This window comes from Pelodiscus sinensis, chromosome 21 (assembly GCF_052426305.1).
Source record: "Pelodiscus sinensis isolate ZL-2025 chromosome 21, ASM5242630v1, whole genome shotgun sequence".
Classification (NCBI taxonomy): Eukaryota; Metazoa; Chordata; order Testudines; family Trionychidae; genus Pelodiscus; species Pelodiscus sinensis.
This window is the reverse complement of record NC_143072.1, coordinates 11,184,207-11,209,958: the sequence shown is the minus strand read 5'-3', so window position 1 is coordinate 11,209,958 and position 25,752 is coordinate 11,184,207. Positions and strand designations below refer to the sequence as shown.

The window sequence follows — 25,752 nt, the reverse complement described above, 5'->3', positions numbered from 1 at the left end:
TGACCAAGCAGCACTCACCCATCTTGCCATCCTCCACAAAAAGCACGTTGAGAGGAATAAGGCAGCTGAAGTAGAAGACATCGATGCTGTTTTTCACAGCCACCTGGCATGCCAAGGGAGAGGAGAATTAGGGGAGTCTCTGTTGCAGGGGTCAGGGTGCAGTGGGGCTAGGCAGGAAAGGAAAGGAGCCTCCTAGCCATCGGCAGCAGGGCTTCATGCATTTCTGGGGCTGAGCGGTCATGGCCACGCCTGAGGCGAAGGCCAGCTGTGCACACTGGGCCCTGTGGAAGGTGGTTACAGAGGAGCACAGCCAGCCTGTGCCATCATCGGGCCTCACTCCCCTCCCGGGGGCATGTCACTAGGCCTCACACTCATTTCTTATTCCCCCCCCCCCATTTCTCAGCCCTCCTCCGGGCTGATCTCTTCTGGCCACACGTAGGCTCTATCATTTCACACCCAGGCTGCCGACTCCTGTCCCCTCCCTCCACCAACCCTGCATGTGGCATGATCTCAGCCGGCCTCCCCCTTCCCTCCCCGTCCTCTCTTGCACTGTGCTCCGCAATTCCTTGGCATGTCTTTTCTCACTCTGAATACTCCACAGCCTGGTGCCGGTTTCCTGTCTCCAACGCTCCCTTCTGTTCCCCTGACTTGAATGTCATTTCTTTGTTGCAGCAGGTAGGTGCAGTCCGGGCCTGGGCTCCATTTGCCGGCCACTAGCTCTGGACTCCCCCTTTGCACTGCACGTGGACAGGCCTCAGCTACGTCTGCTTAGCACGTTTATTCCCGCCTTCGTCAGGTTACCTCAGCAGGCTGCATTTTGCAAACAGGGACATTGAAGTCCAATGGCTAAGTGACTTGCCTAAGGCCCCACCATGCATCAGTGCCGGAATCAGGAATAACACCCAGATCCCTGCTAGGGATGTTTATTTTTGTAAACGTGTAACTGCTGAAATATTCAGTGTTTACACCTTTACATGCAGGGGCTGGGGAGAGGGAACCAGTGATAATGGAGAGCTGGCTGTTAAGCACCACAGGCAACTGGCTCCTGCCTGCCCCCTGCAGCCTCTATGGTTAACCGTGCAGGTTAACCAAGGAGCCCAGGGATATGTGAACATCCCTAATCCCTGCTCTTATCTTGCTACTGCCACCTCCTACACTTCCCGCTTCCTCACCACCTCTCCTTTCAACTCTCCCACTTCCTGTGCTCAACTGAACACCCCCCCAGAGATGCCCAACAGGGCCGAGGACTATAGAGCAGGGGGCATTTTACCCCTTTACAGCAGGGCCTGAATCCTCGGCAGGCAGTGGCTTTACCCTGGGGAAAGCTGTGTCAACGTCTCTACAGTGACTGAGCCAACAGCGCCGCAGGGGGCTAGAAGGAGCAGGGGCGGCTTTGGGGGGAGGGCAGGCAATGGGCAAAAAGTTTCATTGCCAATAGCACCCGGATCAGAGGAGCCAATAGCACCAGTGAAGAGGCGGGCAGGGCTGCCTCACAGAGCTACCAATCAGCTTTCTGCATAGGACTGACTGCTCTCCGCTCACCACAAGCGTGACCGCATGCGCGTTTTCTCCTTGATGAGGGCTATGGCAATAGCTGAGGCAAACTAAAGGTATGGGAAAACATAGTGTCATAACCGAGGTCGACAGCACAGCTCAACTCTTATTGCTCCCTCTCTGCTCGCAGCACACACTGTGGCTGGCAGTTGAGCAGCTGTCCACACTCTGCCGAACAGGTGAATGCTAACCCAGGCATGGGACAGACACAATCTCGCTCGTCGAGGGGTATGGCTAGGACACATAGGGGCATTGTCAACAGGACCGCAGCAGCGTGCAGACCCTGGGAAACTCCCAGCCTATGAATCCTCTGACCAAGTTCTTCACTGACACACACACACACACACACACACACACACACACACACACACACACACACACTTCATCCAGAGATGCAAAATTAAAGCCCCCCCCCCCATGTTTTGTCTAAAAAATAAAAAGCCCATGAGCTCTGCAGGCCTGTTTAGAAATAAAATTAACCCCAGGAGAAATGGTTGTTGATAAAGGAGGGGAGGGGGCAATTAGGGAATGTGAAGAGACCAATCGGCTGGTTTAGAACACATGCAAATTAGAGCATTAAGGAAATGAGGTCAGCATCCTGAGCAAGTGAAAATTATTTTGGAGCAGTTGGGAGGGTCCCAAGAGAGCAGAGACAAGCACGAGATTTGCATGCAACAGAGCTTGGGTTTTCCACATCCTTAAAAACAGGCACATTCACCCAGTGAGAAAGGGGCTTTTACAAGCAGGGATTATACCTTGTAAATTACCCATAAATACAAATAGCGCCACAGTATGGCCAGTTGTCAGACACCGAATGCTGAGAGGCAGCTGGAATGACAATCCTGGTACAGAGGTTTAGAGGAAAGGCAGTGCATGTCTGGGGTCATGCTTGGATTACTGAAAATTAAAAGTCTGGCTTAAAGTCACCAGATACATATGGCACAACCAGCACTGAGCCAGCGGTAGGGGTGCACGCTTCTATTCTGTTCTTGCCATCAGTAGCCCCGAGAGCACTAACCAAACGAGGTGGCTTTCAGAAAGGTGCAAAATGACTCGGAGCCTGGAAGGAACCATTTGCCCAAGGGAAACGTACGAGGTTCGGTTAAATGAGGGTGGGGAGAGGCATCTCCCCCCCCCCCCCACACACACGACAGGTGCAGCCTATCAGAAGGGAGACGTAACCATGCCGAAGGTAACATTGTGTTTAACTGCAGAGTAATGGGATTGAACTGAAGCTGGAAACATTTAGGCTAAATGTCTGGGCAAATGACAGCGAAATCTACGCAGTGGTATGAATCTCCTGAGGCAAAGGGAGGAGCCAGTATTCGGGGTGTTGTAAATTGGACGTGCCTGTGCACAAGTCAGATGTGCCTAGTGAGCAACGCCACACAGAAGGGAAATGGTCTCCGCAACCGAAGAGATTGCTCCTAGCTCTGCGGTCCATGATTAACGGCAGTGTTTATTCAACAGCAACAGAGGTTCGTTAGTTTTTGTAGCTAATTGTTGTTGTTATACAGCAGCAGCTTACAGCGGAGGCTGGGGAAAGAGCTTCCTCTCCCTCTCGGCACAGGGCTAGAGGAACACACCAAATTAGCATGCTCATCTTGTTTCTGCAGTTACAAGAGGGCTATAAAAAGGTATCTGGTGACCTCCCTCTCAACTCTGCCGAAACAGACTGAGCCAGCCGATTGGGAGGCAGCGCTGCGCCTCGGAACGCACGCACGCAGCCAGCAAGCCTGCCTCCTTCCTAGTCAATGGCACCTCAAGGTGCCCTGATGGTGTCTCTCACGAAAACCTCGGCAATCAGCTTTCCCAAGCAGCCTCTGCAAACCAGCACTGCTGGGAGAGGGGTCAGCATGCCGGGACTTGCCCTGGCAGCCCCGCACATTTCCAAAGCAGGATTATTCTGCTCCTCACCAGGCACTTCCTTCCAAACGGACCATGCTCAAGCATGCAGCAATATGGAGTCTCAGAGGTGCTAGCTCATGTGATCTGAGCCTCAGCCAGCTGGTCTGGAGCCTCCTGATCACAGCTGGAGGGACAAGGCTGAGGGTCTAATTGTGGGGCCCGGTTGGGCAAAAATCCACCCCTCACACAAGGGGGAGGCCAAGGCATCGTGGGCCTGCAGTTTGCTCTCCTCTCCGCCCCCCAAGAGAGGCAAGTGCTCAAAGGAACAGGAAGGGGGGGAAGGGATTTCTGATGTGCCCATTCCAAGAAAAGAGAACGTGACGCTCCTGGAGAAGTTACCCGAGTGCCAGGGTTCACCGCCCCTGAAAGCCTTTCCTCTGGGAGCTGGCCTCCAGATCGCTGGGATTTCTGATCTCTGGCCCCCACTCAAGAGGCATCTGTGTCCCGTGTCAGTGACATACACGGTGCAAAGCAGGCCCCGCCACGGGGCTGACCACAGGGCTAGCTACGCAGTAGGGAGGTCTATCTTAAACAAGGCGTGGAGGGTCAGACCACTGCCCATTTACCTGCCACTGCTCCCCTGTTGCTGCCCAGCCTCAGCATTGCCATGTCTGACACATGGAGGCTGCTCTGGATCAGGAGAATTCTCTCCTCTGTTCCCTAAGCAACATCCGGCAGGTTCCCTTCACTCCTCTGGTCTCTGCTCCCCTGATGGGTCCAGAGCTTTTACAAGCAAGGACGACTGCGAGCCAATCACGGCTGAAAGGAAATTCCCAAAATGAGCCCAAGAAATGCTTCATCACCTGCCTGCAGCCCTGGATGACAGCACTTCTTGGGAGGACATTCCACTCCTGGTCAATAACCCGTCTCCTCTAGACAAACTCTCCACAGGAGGTTGCTGCTCCAAACAGGGGTCACCCTTCGGAGAAGTCTGCCTGCACCCAAGCTGTAAGTGAGAAGGTACCAGCAGCCTCAGCCTCAGGCTGAAAGGGGAGAAACGCTCTTCTCTTGGAATTCTCAAGCCAGAGACTACAAATTCTTTGGCAAAACCCTGGGTGACAGGTTGGAGTTGTTCAGACAGGCTTTCTGGCAACGCTCCAACACTGAAAAGGTCTCATCCTGGCCAGGGCAGCCAACACAGGCTGCCCCAGGGACTGAGGCGGCTCCTGTATGTGGAAGGTGGGATAAGGCAGGATGGTGGGATGGGTTCTGAAATGGACTAGGGGATAGTGCACGCAGCCATAGATTGGAGACATGTCTCCAGAGTTGGAGGTTCAGGGTTTGAGCCCCACCTGCCTCAGGGGCAGCCACTACCACCACCAGCAGCTTCTCAAGGGACAGAGCCAGGCACCCAACCACTCAGAGCATATTTAATTGTGCCCCTTTGGCACTCAAGCCATCACCCCAGTGAGCATCCTCTGCAGAAACAAAGAGTCGGGAGCCAGAGTTGCTTGCTTTGCTGAGTCTGAACTCTCTCACTGCAGGAACAGACAGTTGGCAGCAACTGTTCTAGGATGCAGAACACTAATTCCTTAGCTATTGTGGGAGTGCAACAGCTAAAGACATTGAACCCAAACCACATCAGTACTAAACCTAAGCTCTGAAGATGGCCGCGGAAGTACTCGCTATGGCCGCGGAAGTACTCGCTGGGCCATGCACTCAGCCCAAAGCAAAGGACACACCCTGGCAGTGTCAAGGCTTAATGAAGGACGCACCTCAGCTGGGGGAGAAGGGGGTACATCTTCCTAGCGTAAGTGGACAGCTCCATGCTAGCATGCGTCAACCCCCTGGAAAGCATGCTCCCCCTGCAGTGTAGCTGTACCAAGAGTTTTGCATGGGAGCCGCCTTACAGCCGTGATATTATCGAGGGGAGAGCATGTCACCTCTGCCAGCATTGGGTCACGGTTCATTCAGCACCAATGTCTGCAGCCAGAAGCCTCACGCGGAGGCCCCTCTGCTTCTCCTGTTTGATGGGGATGGTTGGCAGAGCCCTACTGCATCTGACAGCCGCTGAGGGCCTGGTGCTCTACCAGCAGCACAAAGCCTGAGCACAGGCAGCCGCGCCGAGCGCCCAGCGAGCCGAGCCGGGCTGAAATGCCCTTGGCTGCAGCTGTCATGTCCTGAATGGCTGCTTACGTCAGCGATCAGGGAACAGTAAATGAGTGGGAGGAGGGCTGGGCTCTGCTGTGTGTCTGGTGCTATTGTAACTTCCAGAGCACATTGGATTGTATCAACTGTTCTGCACCACACGCCGGTGAGGACAGGCCTGGCAAGCGGAGGGAACCTGCGGCAGAATCCAGCCTGTGTGCTGGGTGTTAATTACCCACGTGGAAACTCTCAGGGCCAGGAGATTTCCTCCCTTCCTTACTGGAATACAAGGCAACTAATTAAGCGTCTTGGTCTTCCTTGTCGACGCATGAAGTAAAGCTGATGCTCAGCCGCAGGGGCAGGTTGTTCCCTGGCTCTGAAGGGAAAGCAGAGGGACGCTGTTCAAGAGATAAGGGATTGCACTTAAAGTAACAGATGGATCGGGGGAGGAGGGATAACTCAGTGGCTTGAACATTGGCTTGCTAATCCCAGGGTTGTGAGTTCAATCCTTGAGGGGGCCATTTAGGGATCTGGGGCAAATCTGTCAGAGATGCCCCATGAGGGCAGGGGACAGGACTCGATGGCCTCTCGAGGTCCCTTCCAGCTCTATGAGATGGCATATCTCCATATAAAAAAAAATCTGCTGTAAGTGCAGGGCGAATACAGGTTCCATTCCCAGCTACCACTGATTCCCCACTGTGCCCCCACCCGGTGTCTCAGCCTCCCTTCTAGCAGTGGGGAACGGCACCCACCTCAACAAAGGGATCCATGTCGTCAGCATTATTCACTGCGCTGCTGAAGACCTGGAAGACTGTCCCCAGGCAAGCTCTCACAGAAAGCAGCACGTCCTTCCTGGTGGGCCCTGCCACTTTTCTCCCACAGGGACTAAGGGACAGTTTAATCTAGCCGCTGGGCTGCAACGCGGCCGCTGCTTAACAGCACACCACCTCGACAACTGCTTCGCTCAGGCAGAGCAGCGTATGGTGCCCAGCTGAAACCACAGGGGCCAGGCACGTGTTGGCCAGTGCAGGGGCAAACACTTCACAATGCCACAAGCATTCGATAGCTGGGCTACATGTCTGATCCAGAAAACATCCCCTCAAGCAGCACCATGCCTCCTCCCCATGGGGCTGGGTCAGGCCCAGCTCAGAGCAGACCCCTTCCTGGGTCAGCATCACTAGCACCTAGGTTACCCGTGGTTTTCCCATCCTGCTTGGCTTGTGAGATGTGGGCCAGGTAACAAAACCTCCAACATATCCTTGTCCCATCGGGCTGCTTCCTTCTTTCCAGGAGGCCTAAGGAATCCTAGTGTTTCCCACACGCTCCAAGAAGGGTTAAATGACTCCCCAAAACTTCTGCCCTTGGCCACAGAACTCGCCTGGCGCATGCTTCCTACTCCATTGGTCACTCTAAATGGAAGATGTTTGGGTTTTCCTCTCCCCTCCCAGGACTGAACCTGTTTGCTGAGGCAAGGGATGTGAATGGTTAACCAGGAAGCATTACACTTACCAGGTAAAACTTACTAGTGAAGGTTAACTGGTGGGCTGGAATAGCCCCCTGCCTGCCTCTGTTGAATTGGTTAACTGGCTAACTGATGAGCTGGGATTTTACATCCCCAGCTGAGGCTTACGCAAGCACTCAGTGTCACATGCCCTCCTCTCGTTACACGTGTCCAGTGCCCCCTCTCACAGCACTAGAACGAAGCTAGCTCCAACTTCCCCTTGAGACTGGGGATAACCCTTCCCAGAGCAACTAGCCCATGGTTGCACAGCGCAGGGAACCAAACGCAGATCTCCGGCTCGCCAGTGCCGTACCTAGATTAGCCTTCTTCCAAGGACAGAATACAACTTTGCTTGAGCCTTAATGGAAAAGGCTTTGCTACTCACTTCAAACGCTGCTTGGAGGCAACCACTCAACTCATTACATTTCACAGTGCTCTGCAGAGAGCCAAACGTCTGCTTCCAGGATCCGTCTCCATGACTAAACGCAGCAGTGGGCCACACAGTCACCACAAACGCATGCCAGTCAATTCAGGAGAATTAAGGAACACTGAAGTCATGCACCCAGCTGCACCGAACGAGGCCCAGTGATTGATGGAAGGTCATGCCAAGGAACGAACCACATTGTCCACGGAGTATATCAAAATCCCAAGAGAATGCCAATGCTCCAGGCTTGAGTTGGTGCATTACGGCTCTCTGCGATTCTTTCCAGCTTGTTTTCGATTAAATCAACCAACGCAGTCAATTACTGTTGGGACAGAGAGCTGCTAACCTCCAGCTTGAGGCAGCAGCAAATCCGACATGGTCCACACGGGCAATTTGCTTCCCTACAGCAGCATCAATACAGCGCCTCACATGCTGCTAACAATGGGGTTGCCAGGGCAGATCAGCCGTCTTCCCTTCTACTGCTGCATTGCCTAGACCTTCTCAGAGCTGGATCAGACATGACTGCGAACGCCCAGGCTGTTTTACAACAGCATCGGCACCACAGGAAAATGTGGGAGAAATTGCTAGTTCAGACTAGGGATGCAAAGGACTAGTTGATTATTCGATAAGCAAATGCTTATCGGATAGTCGACACACTAGTCGCTTCCCCTCCCCCCTTGCTACCTCTATCAGAAGAGACGTTAAACATTAAATCCAGGCCAAATATGGATGCAAAGCTCAGTGAAATGAGACTTGGATATCATTGGAATGGGAAACTCTCTTGAACATTCACAAGCGCTACTACACAGCCAACGTTCTTCTCTGCTCAACACCTGCGGTGGACTGAATAGTGTTATACCGTGGCTTATTCTTGCCCATGTGGACAGAAACACACGTCTGGATTTTTGACCAGGGTTAAGACGTGGCTCCCCAAAGTGGCTGTAACATTTTATTCTGCCCACACAAGCAAACCCACAAGGCAGGTGTTTGGCCACAAGACAGTGGATTTTGGAGTGCAGATAGGCTCTGCTTTTAACTGGCCCTGGATTCTGGGTAAGATGGCTCATGAAACAGTCCATACACAGTTCACTGGTTCCAAGGGACAGAAGGCGCTGGGTTTCACAAGCCTTTATGAGTTTCCAGACTCAAGGGCTGCAATTGTCTTGGACATAAAAACTCCCAAAGAATCCCAAACCCTGGGGCAGGAGATGGTGCAACACTGCAGTTCCCCCCAAGGCTGCTCGGCATAATGGAGAAGATACAGAACCGAGGGGATTTCTGAGCTACCCTGGAACTCTGAATGGGGCTTTTGCTTCAGTACAGGGTGGCTTCCACCTCCCAAGCATTGCATCGAGGCTCTCACCCAACCTCTGGTCTGGAAAGGAAGAATGGATTTCCACTACTGCAGGCTCTCATTGCAGAACCACTACCTTCCTCCTTGCCTGTTCCTCCTCCCCCCGAAAAAGCAACTGCCCCAGGAATGATGCAATTGCCACTTGGGTTCCACACCTTGCTCCATGGTGGGGAAATAAAAATAAAAGCAGAACAGCTCTGCATTTTGTTGGTCTGCAGTTAACCCAGGGCCTCTGAAGGCCAGCTCGGCCCTGGCACTTTTGGAAGCGTGTCACCTAGTCCCCTGGAGTTAGGTAGTGCTGTGCAGTGGTGAGATCAAGCCAAATGCTAGGTGGCCTATGAAAGGCTGGCTTAAGCAATTTGAAAATGTTCCTAAGCAAACAGCACTGATGGAAGTTAACACGAGAACTAAGTCATTTAGCAACAGACATTCTTTAAAAGGCTCATTCCAATAAGCAGCTCTCTTTTCAGGGGATGGAACAGGGATCCAAATCGGACGTACCACAGCAGGGTCTGGAATCTAAGTCTACATGGCCAAGATGCTTCTGTATTTACATCTGGCTTCATCCTCTGATTAAGTGTCACTCTAACTTTGCTACAGTGGCTGATAGATCTTGGCCAACGGCTATGTGTGGACCCTGATGGCATCCTGCATAGCCAGACCTCTTCACATTATGACACGGACAGGACAAGTTCATTACTTCTGAAATTGCTGCCTGCAGAACAGACTAGTAGCCTGGGAAGTTTCTGTTAGTGTGGTGGGAATTCAGAGACCACTTTGGCTGCCTGAGGATTATTCTGTTACTTTTAACACAGGGGCAGATCCGGCCAGCCAACCGGGTTCATCCGGCCCGCGGCCAGGCCACCCCGCCACCCCCTCCCCAGGCCAATAAAGAGCTGGGGACAGAGGCGCACAAAGTCTCCTCCCCATACTAGGGGCATACAGCACCAAAGAGAACCATGCACCCCTGGCAGGGCGGGGGAGCCAGGGACTATGTCCATTCCCCCATGCCTAGGAGAGGCAGAACTGGGAGGGGAGGAGAGGGGAGGGGAGGGGCCTCCTGAACTAAGGGGAAAACCTCCCTTCAGCCCCCTCCTGATGCTGCTACGCTCTTCCTTCCTTGGTGGGGGGAGGGATTCCCTCTGACTAACTTGGGGGCGGAGGGTGCACGGGAAGTCTCTTCACATCGCTAGTGGTGTGCAAGGCCTAGAGGGAACCACCAGCTGTTCAGTTCTCTCTAGGCACCCCTCCCCTGGCAGGGTGGAGGGCAAAGACTTCACTGCTCCCCCACCCCCAGGTCAATCAGAGTCTAGGGACAGAGGAGCACTCAAGGTCCCCGGCCCTGCCCCTTCTGAGGCACCCCTTGACCACTTCTGAAATTCACAAGCAGCCCCCCTCAAAAATTATTGCCCACCTCTGCTGCAACAAAATGGAGAATAAAAAAAATTAAAGACCTTAAAATTCAAAGAAATCCTGTACTCTGGCTCCTAATAATTCCACATGCAGAAAGTCACATGAAATCTCACACAACTTGCTGAGAATTTCCTTCCGTCACTGAAAATAGGCCCAGAGTCCTTATAGTTTGCTGTAAATTGCTCTCTCAGCAGGCACCTATCAAAGAATTCCTGAGGATGTGTGGGGAGTGATTGTGTGAACACACAGAGAATGCCATTCCCACAGCTTGGTACTGTCAGAGCAATGCCAGATCTCCATCAAATCCGCTGCTATCAGCAGCACTTCTTAACTCGGCAGCGCTTCTGGTACCACCCCGATTCAGCTCGCGGCTGAGAGAGAGCCTATTATTCCATACGGCAGCTTCCTGGATTGTCAAAGGGCAGCCAACTTTTGTGGCAATGAAGTAGCTCAACTAGTAAGCAGGCCTGGCACTAGCAGATACTTTGCCTATTCCAAATAAGGCAGCTGGAGGTTTCCACACGTTTTCTCTCTGCTTGATTCTTGGAGCATTTTCTGCTAGAAACAAAGCACATTCTGGTGATGATGGTGGTAAGCCAACTATTTCACCTCCTTTCTGCTCCAAGGAAGCAGTGGATCTGGTGTGTGTTCTGGAAGGGCTGTAGGACACCCCTCCAGGTCCTAAGCCAGGAAGGCAGATCGAGGTCAATTCCTGGGACATGCCCATTCTGTCCTTACGAGTTCAGTAACAGTTGAACCAAACCGATCACCACCCTGATGGGTCTGGCTAAGCCTGGGGAAGTGGTGGTCCTGCATGGGTCTCCTACCCTGGGGAGCAAAATGCTGCAACTCCTCCCACTGATACTGCTCTTGGTATCCATTCCACACCCTCGCCTCGCCTCTCTCTGCTTCCGGGGAAAAAGTGCCTACAGAGGTCAGGTGCAGCTCATTCACTGTCTGCACCCTCCGCCAGCCTTGTGACTTTGTCAAGAGGCTGCAGGGGGCTTGTCTCCGCTCCACTCCAGCAGAAGCAGTTACCGCATCACTCGACATGCTCCAATTCGGAGCTGCAGGCACTACGCAGTGGAGCTATTTCTAGCGGTTTGCCTGAAGACTCATTAATAAGTCATAAGCCGCCAAGCGGAACAGTCAAGAGAAGGAAACGGTTGTTCAGGCAGATGAAAGTCACAATTGAATCACTGGGGGTTTTTTTAAACCCAGGCGGGAGTAAGAACTCTCTCTCCATGGGAAATGCTCCGCTCCGTCGGCCCTGAATGCAGCTGGAGACCCAGCAATGGGATACATATTGAGACCAGCTTCCTCCCAAATTCCACCAGCCCCAGAGCATCAAGTCACTAAAACTTCATCTGTTGGATGAGAGAGGCCGCTCCCCAGGAGATGCAGGGAGGTAACAGATTGGACAGGGAAAGCATTAAACCCTCTGGGTTCCAGGGACCAGAGAGCTACTGCAAAGCTCCATCCCGTTTGACAGCTGCCTCTGCCTGATGGGGAGGTGAATGCTCACAGAGAACGCTGGCAGGGCCAAGACTCCAGAATCGCCCTTGAAATCTGACCCCAAGTTGCACTAGGCCCCTTTACCAAGCCCTGTCTGACAGTAAAAAGGGCCTGAGGAACGAAGTGCACAAAACGGCTTCATTAATGGAACATTAACAACCCCTTCATCTCTGGTTCCTCGACCTGCCCTGGATCTTAGCTCTTTGGGGCCAAGAAAGTGCCAATGATCGTGAGAAAGCACCACATCAAACGAGCAAAGCCAGAGAAATAGCTAATCCCAACGGCGGCAGCCATCTTTCCTGTAGGTTCCTTTGTTCTTACAGCTCAAGTTCATTGTGCTGAACTAAAACCCAGCATGGGGATCTCTCCAGACCGCTGTGGCTCTTCCTCCCACTCAGAGCCCAGCGTAGCAAATCCCCTGCTTGCCGTCTCTACTGATTCCAAAGGCACGGTCTCTGGCACAGCTGAATCTGCTGTATCTGTGCAGCTCCAAGCGGGCTGGCTTATGTACTGCAAACACGGAGAGATAAAGCACAAAGCAGTCGCTCCTTGGGGGAGGTTGCCCTCTCGGAGGAAGAAAGCTGGCAAACCCAGCCTCCCTCGTTCCTCAGAGTCTGCAGGGCTCTGCACAGCTGCCTGGTGCACTGTCCGTTAGCACCACTTGGTGTCTGGCCACTGCAGAACTTTCATGCTTCACTGGCCAACTTGCCCTGCTTGGTTAGAGCCCCCCCCCCCCACGTACGTCCTTAGCACAAGCTGTCGCTCCGCAGAGGCCACAGCCCCACCCCAGACTTGGCCGAGGGCTGATGTTCTGACAGTGTAGCATAGACCCCAGGCTCAAGGGGTGACGTCTGCCTGTTGTATGAGTGTTGGAGGGTGTATCAGAACAGACAGGAGCTTGTTTGAACTCCGTAGCACCTTCTCCAAAGGCTGGGCGGTAAGTACAAGCCGTGAGAGTGCCCAGGACAAAGCCCGGCTCTGGTAATCATGTTTCACCACCCATTTCATTTCCAGTTAACTAAGGAATCATCTGACCGCCTGTTCTGCACTGCACAGCCTTGCTGAACACTCTTGGCTACGTTCCACCCAAGAGGTGGCTGCACTGCAGTGATATCGCATGGGCTCCATGGGTCAGTGTAGGCTTGCAAAGTGCTTGAGGAGCTTTCTGGGCAAGAGCAGACATAAAACCAGTGATCTCAGAGTCACCTCTCAGTGCCACTAATCAGCAGCCCCTACCGGTGTCCCTGGAAGCTGGGCACTTGAGCATTCACTCAGGAGAGATGCAGGTGATGCCCAGCTGATTAGCAGAGCGCCCACAGCTAGCAGCATGTGTTTCCATTGGTGGTGCACATCTGCACAGCCTTGATGAACATAAAATGTATTCTGCACAGATTGAAAAACGTAGAGGGAACGTTGCCCCTGCCCGCTCCCCAACTATTTCCAAGAGATTGCTGGCCAGAAGCCCAGATTCCCCCTCCCGGGAAGCCACTGCTCAGCATTTCAGGGAACTGCCAGGGTCCCGTTTGCAGGAGCCCCCAAATGGAGGCGACCTCCACTAGACGTGGAGTGAGCCCCCCGCTCTCCCTGGTGCGGTAGCAGATGCTCCTTACCTGCAGATTGTTGAGAGGCTCCATTTTCATGACAGGCCCCAAGGTGTTGAGGGGAAGGGAGACGTCAATGCTTTGGTTTGGCATCAGCGGAGTGTGAATGGCCAGAGGGGTGCTGGGGATCACTCCAAAGCTGGCGAGAGAAAGCCAGAGGGCGTTTACACAGCACGGCCAGTTACTCTAAGGAGCAGTGGGCTGGGCCGGCTGCTCAAAGGGTCTCCCTGCTCTCCATGTCAGCCTCAGCTGGCCTAGCTGGGCCCCACTCCCTAGGGGCCAGGGAAAACAGGAGAATTTGCAGCAGGGTGGTTGCACTTGAGTCTCCCTGACAAGGCCCACCCTGGCCAAGGGAGATCACTGCCGGCAGCATTTCCATGTCCCTCCCCGGGCCAGTCCCCTGGGGAAGCACTAGCCTGCTCTGCGAGGAGAGCTGGTTAGCACGTGAAGTTAAAGGCTGGACAGACAGCAGAGGAGGCAGACAGGCAGTTGTGGCTGCTGAGTCCAAGGGGGAGCGCAGGGCAGGGAGAGGGCAGCCACAGAGGAGGTCGCAGCAGGGCTGCCACGGCTGGCCCTGACGGGTGCAGCGTCTCTGCGGGAGCACAGTGGCCAGAGAAGCGGGGATTTACACTCACTTGTCCCCTCCCGCTCAGTGGCAGGGTTTCTACGGCTCACCATGCTCCGCAGGGCTTGTCTGCAAGTGCAATTCAAGGGGTTCACTTGGGCTGAGACCAGCTGCCAGTGGCCGGGTCTCTGCTGCCGCACCCCTCTCAGGGGCGGGGATCAGTAGGACAGCTAAGCCAACGCTGCTTGAAACTGAATTCCAGGCAACTCAGTAAGGGCCATTCTGCCCTGACATTTGCTTTCCCCATCTGACTTCAGGAGGAGCCACTGTAGGGCCTGGTGACTAGAGGGCCCAGGGCTCCTTGCTGTCGTTACTGCAGTGGCAGGGGTGCTTGGAGCCCAGAGCCCTTTAAATTGCTGCTGGAGAACCATGCTGTGCACTCCGGTGGCCTAAGGGCTGTGGGGGGGCCCCGTGTGACATGCTCACCGTCCTGCCCCTTCTGCCCAAGCCATCTCCCCTTCCAGGAGAGCAGAGCCACCCCCCCTTGCCTAGAGGGTCTTCCTCAGAACTTTACTCTTGGGCCTTTGTCTGAGGCAGGGGTAGGGAACCTAATACCCAGGAGCTAGATACATCCCCCAGCTTGCCTGGATCTGGCCCCCTGGGCTTGGGGCTCCCCCTTCCCAGCACTGGGGAGCCCATATTAGAGCTCCAGCCCCTCTGCCATCTCCCTGTGAGGCTGGAGCCCATAAAATCTACTAGCCTAGGCCCCCTCTAGGCTCTGCTGTGTGAGGGGAATGCAGGGAGAGTCTCTCTCCGTCTCAGTCAGGGGCCATGTCAGTGAGGAACTGGGGAGGAGGGGGAAGGGGTTGTTTCTCAATTGTGTGTGGCCCCTGACTCATTTTTCTGGGAGTCAGCTACCCTGCCCCTAGTCTGAGGGGTGGTGGGCTGCATTTCCCTGCCAGGCGGGAGCGACTCTCTGGGGACGGGTGCACTAGAAGCACCCAGTGTGGAACTTCTTCACCTGGCCACCCCCTCGGCAGCCATGTGATTCTGAAGAACTGCCCTTCAATCTCTGCCCACATATTCCAGCCTATTAGTCTGGCTGCCTCTCTGCTGAGCCCCTTCGTCCCAGGATTCAAGTCAGAGAGATGTCCCTGCGCCACCCATAACCTGGAGGTGAGGTGACTAGGAGGGCTGGCCTAGGCCGAGAGGGCACATCAGAGTTCAGCTCTTCCAAAGGCCCAGGGAGTCAGCTGACACAGGAAGGGAGATCTGTGTGCTCTCCATGTTACGCTACCCTGCCAGCTGCAGCTCCTTCCAGCAAAGTGATTTTGCTGCCTATTGTGCTTGCCACAGGCTATTTTACCTGGCGATTTGATCTCCAACAAATAACTTTATTTAAGAAGGCCTGTGTTTCCAGACAGTTTACGGCTTGCATGGAGACTGCACTCCTTCTCAATTCAATTTGGAAATGCAGCCAGTCATCTACTCATGGGGGACAGTTGCATCTGCTGACTCAGCAGCCTGTCAGCTTAGCTGTACTTGGCTAGGGCTTTACTAGCTATAAAAACACTGTTCAGCCTTAGAAATCCAGCGGCTGTTTCAAAATGTTGCTGACACTGGAAGCGGGGGGAGCTGCAGCTTCAGAGCTACAAGAAAGAAGAGGACCATATGCTTGCTTTCTCACCAAGCCAGGGCTGACTGCAGAGAACAGACTGTATTAAAAATAACACAGATGCATCAATCAATGATATTTTCGGTTGTATTTCACACAACCCATAGCTAGAACTCGTCATCACATCACATTAAGCCTTCGCTTGCAGGACTGAAATACACATGAATATCAGGGACCGTCTGGGTGTTCAAAATCATTCCTTACAAGATCTACCCCTAGAGCAGGTGGAAGCAGCATAAATGGCTCTAGGAGGCATTTCCCCCACTCTAGAGACTCACCTTAGCCAGTCAGAGCCTCCATTGGGTTACTAAGGGCTGCACTGTGGCTTTTTGCCCTGGGGTGGACTCACTTCCAAGTGGATGAATGTGTCAGTCTCATGCTGCAGTTACTAGACACAGAGTGCAGCTTCCAAAGCCACTCAGTGCTGGCTCAACTCTACTTCTACAGAAATCAAAGGACGTTTTACTGCTGGCCTCACCGAGAGAATGGGGGGGTGGGGGAAGAACAGAGCATTCTTGCAAGTGCCGTGCACAGGAGCCATGAGCCTTCTCAAAAAAGTTTGGCACGTCCAGCATTTACCTGCTGAAGCAATCTAAGGTGCTGGGCCGAACACATTCACAGTTCTTGCCCTGACTGCACGGAGACCAAAAGAGGGTCTCACCAGGACGAGGGCTCTGCTTTGACTCACCACACAGGAGACCTGCACCTATGGGCGACAAGTACAGGTAACTAGCCAGCCCCTACACTGAAGGGCTACGTCTACACTGGCATGATTTTCCGAAAATGCTTTTAATGGAAGAGTTTTCCGTTAAAGGCATTTTCGGAAAAGCACGTCTAGATTGGCAGGACGCTTTTCCGCGAAAGCACTTTTTGTGGAAATGCGTCCATGCCAATCTAGACGCAGTTTTCCGCAAAAAAGCCCCAATCGCCATTTTCGCCACTGGGGCTTTTTTGAGGAAAACAGTTCTGTGCTGTTTATACTGGCCCTTGTGGGCAAATGATTTGCACAAGAGGGCTTTTGCCCGAACGGGAGCAGCACAGTATTTCCGCAAAAACACTGACGATCTTACATGAGATTGTCAGTGTTCTTGCGGAAATTCAAATGGCCAGTGTAGACAGCTGGCAAGTTTTTCAGCAAAATCACATGATTTTGCGGAAAAACTTGCTAGTCTAGACACAGCCAAGGGGTTTTAAAGACATCCCATTGCCACTGATTTTTTTATTGTATTATTGTCAATTGAGGAAAGTTTTCAGTGCAGCTTTAGAACAGTTGCTTGCTCCTCTTCTCTGTTACCTCTTCTTATGATGTTCTGCCAGTAAACGGAAGGGATTTAATTAGCAAGGGGCCAGTGGCAGCCTGCAGATCACTACCTGGATAGATCAAGGTAGCTACTTTAATCCTGTTTAATGGTTTGGGATTTGCAACGTGCAGCCAACGGAAGAACGAGTTGTCGGGATTTGTTTTAAATCCCACAAGGACACTGACAATTGTGCCCTGGAAGGGACAGGTACCTTACGCTCATGTCTAGAACAGAGAAATGGGACCGTATCCCCTTCCTACCACCACAGGTAGGGCGGGTTTCTTACCTGTTCTTATTAAACTGAATGGCAAAGTCAGTCATGTGCTGCAAAGCCTTGTTGGTGAAGTTCATCTCCATGTAGATGTGTCCCTGCCTATGAGTGAAGGTTCCTGAGATCTCCAGTCCTTTAGCCTTCACCGCAGGCAGCCAAACCTGAAACGCAACAAGAAACCCTGTTCGGTGGTGGGAGAAACCTTGGGAACCCTGTGGAGTTCTCAAACATCTGAAGGGAAAGGCTCCGCATCAGGCAATCCATTCATTTGGCAGCTGTTACGGTGTCCACAGGGACCCAACTGCACACAAGGCCCAGGAATCTCAAAACATCAGGCTCACCAATGAGCAACACCCAACCTGCTGCTCCTAGCCTGTTTACAAAGCTCCAGCAGGAGCTCTGAAACACCACCACACTGAAGTGCACAAACATGGAAGGGGGCTATTGGCTAGACCGGACTAATCTAAGGATAAGGCAGGTTCCTCCAGGAAGCGCGTCAGGATCACACTGAAGACTGAAACAATTACAATCAATGAGGCTGGCGTTCTTCGCTGCTTCTGAAGAACCTTTGTGGGGAATCATGATCGGCAGCAATGGCAAACAGCGCAGGACCATAGCACCGGCCAGCCTGCCCATGGCTGATGTGCTCAGGACTTGGTCTAACAGCACATCTAGGCAGACTCGCTTTGTGAAAAGTGCTGGATTTACATGTGATCAATGGAGCAGTGGACAGTGGTTTTCCACTCGACACTTGGGGGGACCAAATACGCTCTTGTATTTGGCACAGCACCAGGAGGCAGCCACATGCTGAAAACTTGGCATAAGGCGCATACCAGTTTATGCACATGGGTTTCATATTATTGTAAGGCTGTAGCTAGCTATTCCTCTGTCGGCCACTTACTGGGATGAACCAAGAAGTGGCAGCTCCAAACAAAGTGGCAGCGAGCACACTGGTGCCACAAGCAACAATTCAGTCCTTCAGTGTGACCCAGGCATGGGAAAAGCTAAATGCCAAGTCCAACAGCCGTTCTGGCAAGACATGCTTTCCCCACAGATCTAGCTTTGCACTGGGTAGTCTAGCTTGGCCACAGCCATGTTAGCAGGACCCTGTTCTGTGGATGCTGAAGAATCATCAATAACTGGATTAATCATGAACATTGTCAGGGCTTTTAATAACTCTCTACAATCAGGTGCAAATCCAGGGTGCTCATGAGCACTATGCTCACACCAGCCAGATATTTCTTTTATTCCCTCTGAAATAAGACTCCCTCATACCAATGGATACTCTGTTTATTGATCAGCACTAACGATTGCACGAGTGGTGCTAAATCTGGGGATCCTGCTACAGGCTGAACCTCTCTAGTCTTGTATCCTCAGGACCTGACAGGTGGTGAACCAGAGAATTTGCCCAACTGCAGGAGGTCAATATTGTCCAGCAGCATTCCCAACACTTCCACTGCTTGCTGGGCTCTCAGAAGACATTTAGGGGTAAATTAGGGCTAAATAACAGCACAGAACATTGAGAGTCAGGACTGGTGGTTGTAAACAAATGAATGGGATTGTGGGAAAATTGGCCACACCTTTGATAAGCAGACATCCAGCTCACTAACTTCATGCTGGAACACGGATGTTGCTGGACCACAGAGTGCTGCACTAGAGAGGGTCAACCTGTACTAGGACATCTAGCTGGTTGCTGCCTAACGGGGAAAGTGGTAAAGTCCAGATTTTTGCAGCTCTTCCTTATGCTAATATCCCCTTACTGGCAATAGGAGAGAAATGCTGAACTGGTTAGATTTGTCTTCAACGCTCGCTGTCACTCAGGGGGGAGGGGAAAGGAGGAGAGGACATAAGATATACCAATGGGAAGTAACTCATAGTCCAAAGAGCACGAAGGGGACAACTGAATGGCTTCATTAACTCCATGCTGATGAAGCTATATCACTGGGGACCAGCATACTGTAGCAAAGTCTCCCTTACGTACTGATTTTGGAGCCACGTATCCCCCAGGAGCCATGCCTATGCCCGAAGACAGTTCAAACAGGTCGTTGAGCCCACTGCTAACCACCGCTGGGGTGGGCGAAGGAGCAAAAGTCGCAGGCACAGATGATGGAATGAAGGTCTGGCCCACCTGCAAGAGTTAGAAAGAAGGGGTAGAGATGAATGATGCACACACAGGACGTTGTTTATTAAATAAGGCAATATCCTGAATATTTTAAAGCACTTTAGAGCTTCCCTGCTGAATTATCAATAGCGCTAAATGTCTGTGAATTTCAGAGCTTCTGGAGCAGTCTCCACACTCTTTGCTGTCCTGATACCACTTGAGAGCCTTGAAATCACTTCTAGTAGTCCCCTCCCTGTCTACGTAGAAAAATAAAGACCACGAAGGCTTGAGAGGACACACTTTAGGAACAAGTCTGCCTACACCCAGCAAAAGGACAAGATGATCTAAATCCTCTTCCTTTCTCCATGCTAACTGCCACGCTTCAGACCAAAGGACTTTGGCACATCCAGAAATGGTGGAGGAGCCACGATACAACTGCAGAGGAGCTCGCTATTGTTAGTCCCAGGATCAAAACCGGTTCATTCCACTGCAGATTGGCAATCTAGTCCCATTGCTTGCCGTTAGGAACACCAGGAAACCAGGGCTACTCTAAAGATGACAATAGCTCTGCCTCCTTTTGCTCATTCAAGTCAGGAAAGGCTCTCTCCAGAGATGGCAGATCCACCCTGAAGAACTCACCTGGGGACCCAACCACTTTTGAATGACCCACTACCATTCACTGAGATTATGGCCATCTGTTTTCGCACATCCAGTAGTTAGTCAAGCAGCAGCATTGGGGGGAAAATTATATCGTTATTATACTAGGGGGAGCTTTTTTACTGGAAAAAATTGAGGGCACTTACTGCCGGACTTCCTCCAATGCCCCCGCCAAGGTCACTGCCAAGCTGAAAGAGAAAGGGGAGAGAGGAGAGAAAGGCAGAGTTCATTTAAGCTAGGTCCTGGATGCCAAGAACAGAGTTTGCAGTTCACTCAACAGAACTGCTGCAAGCGCGCCTCATGCACTTACCATGCACAGGACAGATGAACTGTTGTGAAAGCACATGGGTGGGGGGGAGGGGAAGAGGTTCACATGCTAATCAAGCTGCATAGAGAAGAAGCTGGTGACTAGGCTAACACCTTGTAATGTTTCAGATAAACATGTTTCAATTCATCTTCCCACTGGGGCTGCGTGCTTTAAAGGCTGGTGAATAAAGGCTCCCACCTAGCCTTGGTTTTGCAAAGGCTGTGCAATTTTGTGTGTTTCATGCACCAGCACTTTTCTGCGAACCTCACAATGTCAGCTACCAGCTCTCTGGAAATCCAGCAGGGGTAAACCCGGTGGAAGAGAACACGGAGAAGGAAGCTCACTGCAGCTCCAGGGGGTAGCTTCTAGAGTGCAGAAAAACCAAAGGCTTCACAATTATTGACACAGATCTCAGCTGGATCCTTTTAATGTGCCACTCATTTTAATATCCACGGAGGGGGAAGGATTGGACCTCCAATGTGCCCACTGCTCACGCAAGCTCCACAAGATGTGTTTTCCTGCTGCTGTCAGAGCCTGGAGAGCACAACGGAACCCAGGTTTTTAATCAAGGATTCCTCTGATGCTACTAAGCTAAAACTGTCCAAGAACCCTCTGGTTCCAAATTCTTTCATCTCTGCTGTCCTCCTCTGGGTCTTTGCCTTTGCCCGTTTACGGTGAAGCCTTCCCTTGCTCTTTACGCTCACTGTGAGCTCCCTTGTTTGTCTGAAAGTTGTGAAGCCCATGAGACAATCTGTTTTTACATTTGCAGCCTTCTGGATTTTTAAGAGAAAATTCGGTGCTGGGGTCACCAGAAGTGGCCAGCACCTGCGATCGCCTGGGGACAGCGATCTGAGCACAAGTACAAACATTACTGCTAGGGCTGCGGAGGCCTCAGTACCGCAGCTCTCCATTCCCTCCGCGTTTTTACCGCAGGCTGACTGACAGCAATGAGGCGAGGCTGGTCTATCCTGAATGTACCCTGCAGGCTTATCATTTGCCACAAGGACAGGGCTGATTAGCTCGCCACACAGCTCTCCAGTCACACGCAGGGCACAGGCTGTGATGACAAAGACCACCACCAAAAGGAGCAAGAGCAGACATGGAAGAATGCAGTGATGGGCACATGGGGAAGGGTTGGCTTGCCGGGACGCCGCTGAATGTCACGTAGCAGCAGAGCCCTCCATCTGACCCAGAGTGTTGGAGGGCCCTTTGACAAGCAGGGTCATCAAAGCTCCACATGTGCTTGATGCTCATGGAGGAGGAGAATGAAATGGGATGAGACCCAGTCGGCCCTGGAGCTGAGCAACTTGAGAACCTGCAAGGCTCACAAACATCTCCCTCCCACCACACGGCAGAGAGGGATGTTCCATCTGTTCTTGGCCATCACCACCCCCGTCTGGCAGCGCTGATGGCAAGTGTGTGTGTTTTACACTGGCCGACAGACGGCATATTAACCATTCACTTCCCCCCTGCAGTGGATACAAATACATTGGCTTGGGACCAAGCCGGAAGGCTTTTTGCAGGTCAAAGGCAGCGTTCTAGTGGATGGTAGCACGGCCACCTGCCACCCTCTGGCTTACACCAACCCCTCTGTTGCTCTGGGTTTCCCTCTTTCCGTAGGTGCTAGCTCTAGGGGGCAGGGGATGTGGCCACACTTCCTGGCTTGAAGTAGATTTGGATCTATGCAGGGTTTGCAGTTTGGTTCCATGGCTCTCAGCCCCCCGCCTCTCTCTGGTATGTCCTTCCAAGCCCTAGAGTAGCCACCTTGCCCTAAAGACATAATGCTGCCTATCATGACATGCATCTGACGAAGTGGGTCTTTGCCCAAGAAAGCTTATGCTCCTACTTCAGTTAGTCTATAAGGTGCCACAGGACTCCTCGATGCTTTTATCATGAAAGGGACATTACAAATACTGCACAATCGCTCAGGCTGTTCGTCTGGCCAGAAAATCTAAGCACACCTAAGTCACATGAGCATCCCTGGGGAGTCACTCCCAGGCCTGCTACACAATCTCCCAGGCCCTCCGCCCCCACTGCAGGAACTGCCGCTTCATACATAGACCTGGATGCTTAGTGTAAGAAGAGTGCGCCGCTGGCCTTCCCAGGGAGCAGCACGGAGCTCCCTTCCTTGTTAGCCTAGGAGTGTGCAGGGCTCAAATGATCATTTCTCCCAGGTTATGTAAGAGACAACAGACAGGTGAACGATTCTAGTGTGAAACGAGCAGAGCAGTGAAAGGCCCCAGCTGCCAGCCCCATGGCGTAAGTGTGCGCACCCATTAACACTGAGCTTGCAAAATGGGGTTTATGAACCGGACAAGTTCTTAGCCTTCCAACACGTCCCTTTCACGCCACGGGGAAATTCTAGTCAAATAGCTCTCTCCGCCTGAGTCATCTCTGAGAAGACAAGGCCTGAACACACTTCTGCATTAGGACTGGCTCATCAAGCAAGCACGTCACTATTACATCTTCTCTCCCTTTAGATGCTTGTTTCAGGTGTCAGCCAGCGCTACGCTCTACATCAAAAAGCAGAGAAGTCCGGGGAAAGAAAGGAAAATGAACGGAAGGAAGGACACCAAGACCTGATCATAACAGACTCTCTGCTAAACGTTACCACAGGCAATGGAGGTTTCTGGGCCCTTTGTTTGATGAAAGCAAAAAAACCCTCCCTCCCGTCATGCAGCAAAGCTCTTACATGAAGTACTATGGAAAGGACTGGGAATAATTCTGCATAATTGAGCCAGATGTTTATCAGCTTTTTCTCAGTTTCCTACTCTGCTCATCTTAGAAAGCCACAGACTCGCCATTCGAGCCTGAAAGACAACACACACAGTTCTTGGTAGCTCTGGCATTCGTCTGCAGGCGTGTCAGTCTGCGTGTGCAGAGGAAGCCTCCGAGGGGGAGGCTGGACAAGGCCCGGTTCATATAGATCAGGGTCCCCCAACTGCAGTCTTGTCTTTGACAGAGCTCCAGCTTATGGCTCTCCAGAAGAGCAGTCGCATGAGCCTTTCCAACACATCAAGGGGCAGTCCCTGACCGAGAACTATGTGGTAGGAACATAACTCCCAGTGGGGGCCACCCATGCCAGACAGCTTGATGGGAAGGAGGCAGATGAAAAGGAGGCCTCCAGCCCTCTGGGAGTGGTAGTGAAGGGCCCGTGCTCTGCATGGACCGCAGAGGCAGAAGAGAGCAAGAAGAGCCAGCATTTCTAGTTCTCAGTGCTGAGGGCCAAGGAAATGGGGGACAGGGTTTCTCATCTAGAGAATCCCCCCTTAAACATTTAATCTATTTTCATACCCCTGGAGCTGCTGCCTCATGGTACTACCTTTCCAAACAGCGGAAGCTTTGACCTAGATCAGGGTTACCCAACATGTGGCGGGAGCTAAACCAAAAAAGGAGTCAATATAATGGTCTTCTGTTGAGATGCATTTTAGTAGTTAAATCCCTGGACTGGCATTGCTCATTCAAAGTGCTGTCATGGGGTGGAAATTGGGTAAATGTTGCATTTTATTAATATCAGCAGAACAGACTTAAATGGGGCCTGCATGTTGCATAGTTTTGCCTTCATCTTGGTATTCATGTCCGTCAGAGTGAAAGAAGCTATTTGCATATATTTGCATGTACATGCAACCACACTTAAGTTGCAGCCCTCGGCATGTGCTGTATCATTGTGACCCCCAGGGCTTCCAAAGTTGAGTAGCTCTGACCTAGATCCCTCTGCAGCCTTTCATTACCCTTGTCCCACAAGGCTCTCTGCTACACCAGGGCCTCCACCTCCCTGTTGGTTCATACGCACAGGCCCAAACTCAGCTGATGCAGAATGTGCGATTGCAGTGCCAGCCCAGAGACCAGGAGGCCCCCGGACCAGGCCTGTCCATGCTACGATCTAGAGGTGGAACTCCCCTGCTCACGGATTCAGACTTGAGCTTGCAGGAGCCTAAACTGCAGCATAGCCACAGCAGCTGCCCAGCTCAGCTATGTCAAGTACAAACTTACCCAAAACCAGGGTGTGTGCGCGTGCACGGGGCATGCGTGCATGGGGCAGGCAGCTCAGAGCCGCCTGCTACAGCGGCCACACTGCGATGTATGCGCAAGCAGAGGAGTCATGCCTCTATCACACTGTGTGGACATGGCTCAGGTGCTCTTCGGCAGAGGTATCCAAGTCCATGCAGTGTTGGAACAGGAAACTATGACATGCCTACTTTCAATTGTGATTGATGCAGAACAAATGCAACAGGTTCCCAACTGAGCTCGGGACACCCAGCACACAAGACGATCAGACCGCCTATTGACTTGACAAGGCTTCCTCCGCCTGTCTCTCCCAGGATATCTATAAACGTCTCCCGGTTACAGACCGCAGTTCCCGCCTGCCTGCCCCCTCTGCTGGGGAGGGGAGCTATTTACTATGAACTCAAAGGATGGAGGTGGTGAACGCAGGGATGTGCCTGAGTAATGAAGAGAAAGGAGGCAGACAGTGAGAACAGGAACCAATTACCCATTGAGTGTCCTCTCCCATCTGCAGTGACAGGCAGAACGCAGAAGGAAAGAAGCAGATATTAGTCAAGCATAAAGCAATGCTGAACAAATTCCCTGGAGAGCTGGCAGCATCTGTTAACCATTTCCATTCATTTCCAGCTGGCCAACCCAATAGGCCCCGTGCTGTATATACACACAGGTAAAGCCAGCTCCGCTAACAGCACACTTGGAGCAGAATACAGCTGGATTAATAACACTACCTGCCCCACCCAGCCTACCAAATTCTCCCTCTTACAATAATACAATCACCCTTTGCATCATGGGGCCTGAGGCTTGGTCACAAGCAAAACAGCTTGGACAGCTTTCAGGCTTGGCAGCCTATCACTGTCCTCAAGTCGCACTGCTAGAAACAGGAGCAATGCTCCCTCATTTTTCCCACCCAGGTGCAGAATAAGATGTGTTCTGTGCACTGAGGCACGTGCCAATGTGCACCATCCATAGAAACACATGCTGCTAATCAGCAGGATGGTGTCTGACCCTCTCTGGAGGAAGATGCCAGACCTCCAAACAAACAGCAGTGATGATAGCCCTGAACCTCAAACAACTGCACCAGTTCTGCTTTACGTTAATTGGCTCCGACGACTCTGCAGATGCTCTGCAGTTAAAGAGCAACTGTCCTGAAATTTTATTCCACTGTAAGTAATTTCACTGACTTGCGCAGCAAATCCGGCACTGCCACCTCACACCCCAGCGCCTGTGTGTATGTGAACGGTGCTCTGCGGGACACAACTCTACGACGTCTGCACAATACACATTGATGACTGGCTGCCACCACCACGTCTGCAAGAGGAAGGGAGGCACGCCGAGGACCTGGCCAGGCGCAGAGCGAGAAAGGATGGAGATACTGACAGGAGCTGCAACAACCAGGGTCCAAAACCTGAATGGTCCTTTGCCAGAGGACTGCTAGCTCTATCGATGCAGCCAGATAGCACGCAAAGCTTTACTTTATTCGGGGGCTTGCAGGAGACCCACGACATGAATTAA

The 25,752-nt window shown here is 52.3% G+C and overlaps 1 protein-coding gene across 3 annotated transcripts in view; it reads right to left on the bottom strand.

Annotated features, from left to right (window-relative positions):
• Nucleotides 1-25,752, bottom strand: part of AP2B1 (adaptor related protein complex 2 subunit beta 1) — a 103,691-nt gene that overhangs the window by 22,118 nt on the left and 55,821 nt on the right. For 2 of the 3 annotated variants that reach the window (XM_089772151.1, XM_075905002.2), the window contains exons 15-19: nucleotides 20,075-20,116; nucleotides 19,152-19,298; nucleotides 17,186-17,331; nucleotides 13,368-13,497; nucleotides 19-103 (exon numbers count right to left, since the gene is read on the bottom strand). In XM_089772151.1, the coding sequence (XP_089628277.1) occupies nucleotides 19-103; nucleotides 13,368-13,497; nucleotides 17,186-17,331; nucleotides 19,152-19,298; nucleotides 20,075-20,116 (550 nt within the window). The remainder of the gene's footprint in view (nucleotides 1-18; nucleotides 104-13,367; nucleotides 13,498-17,185; nucleotides 17,332-19,151; nucleotides 19,299-20,074; nucleotides 20,117-25,752) is intronic. The other variant, XM_075905003.2, reaches the window with a different exon arrangement.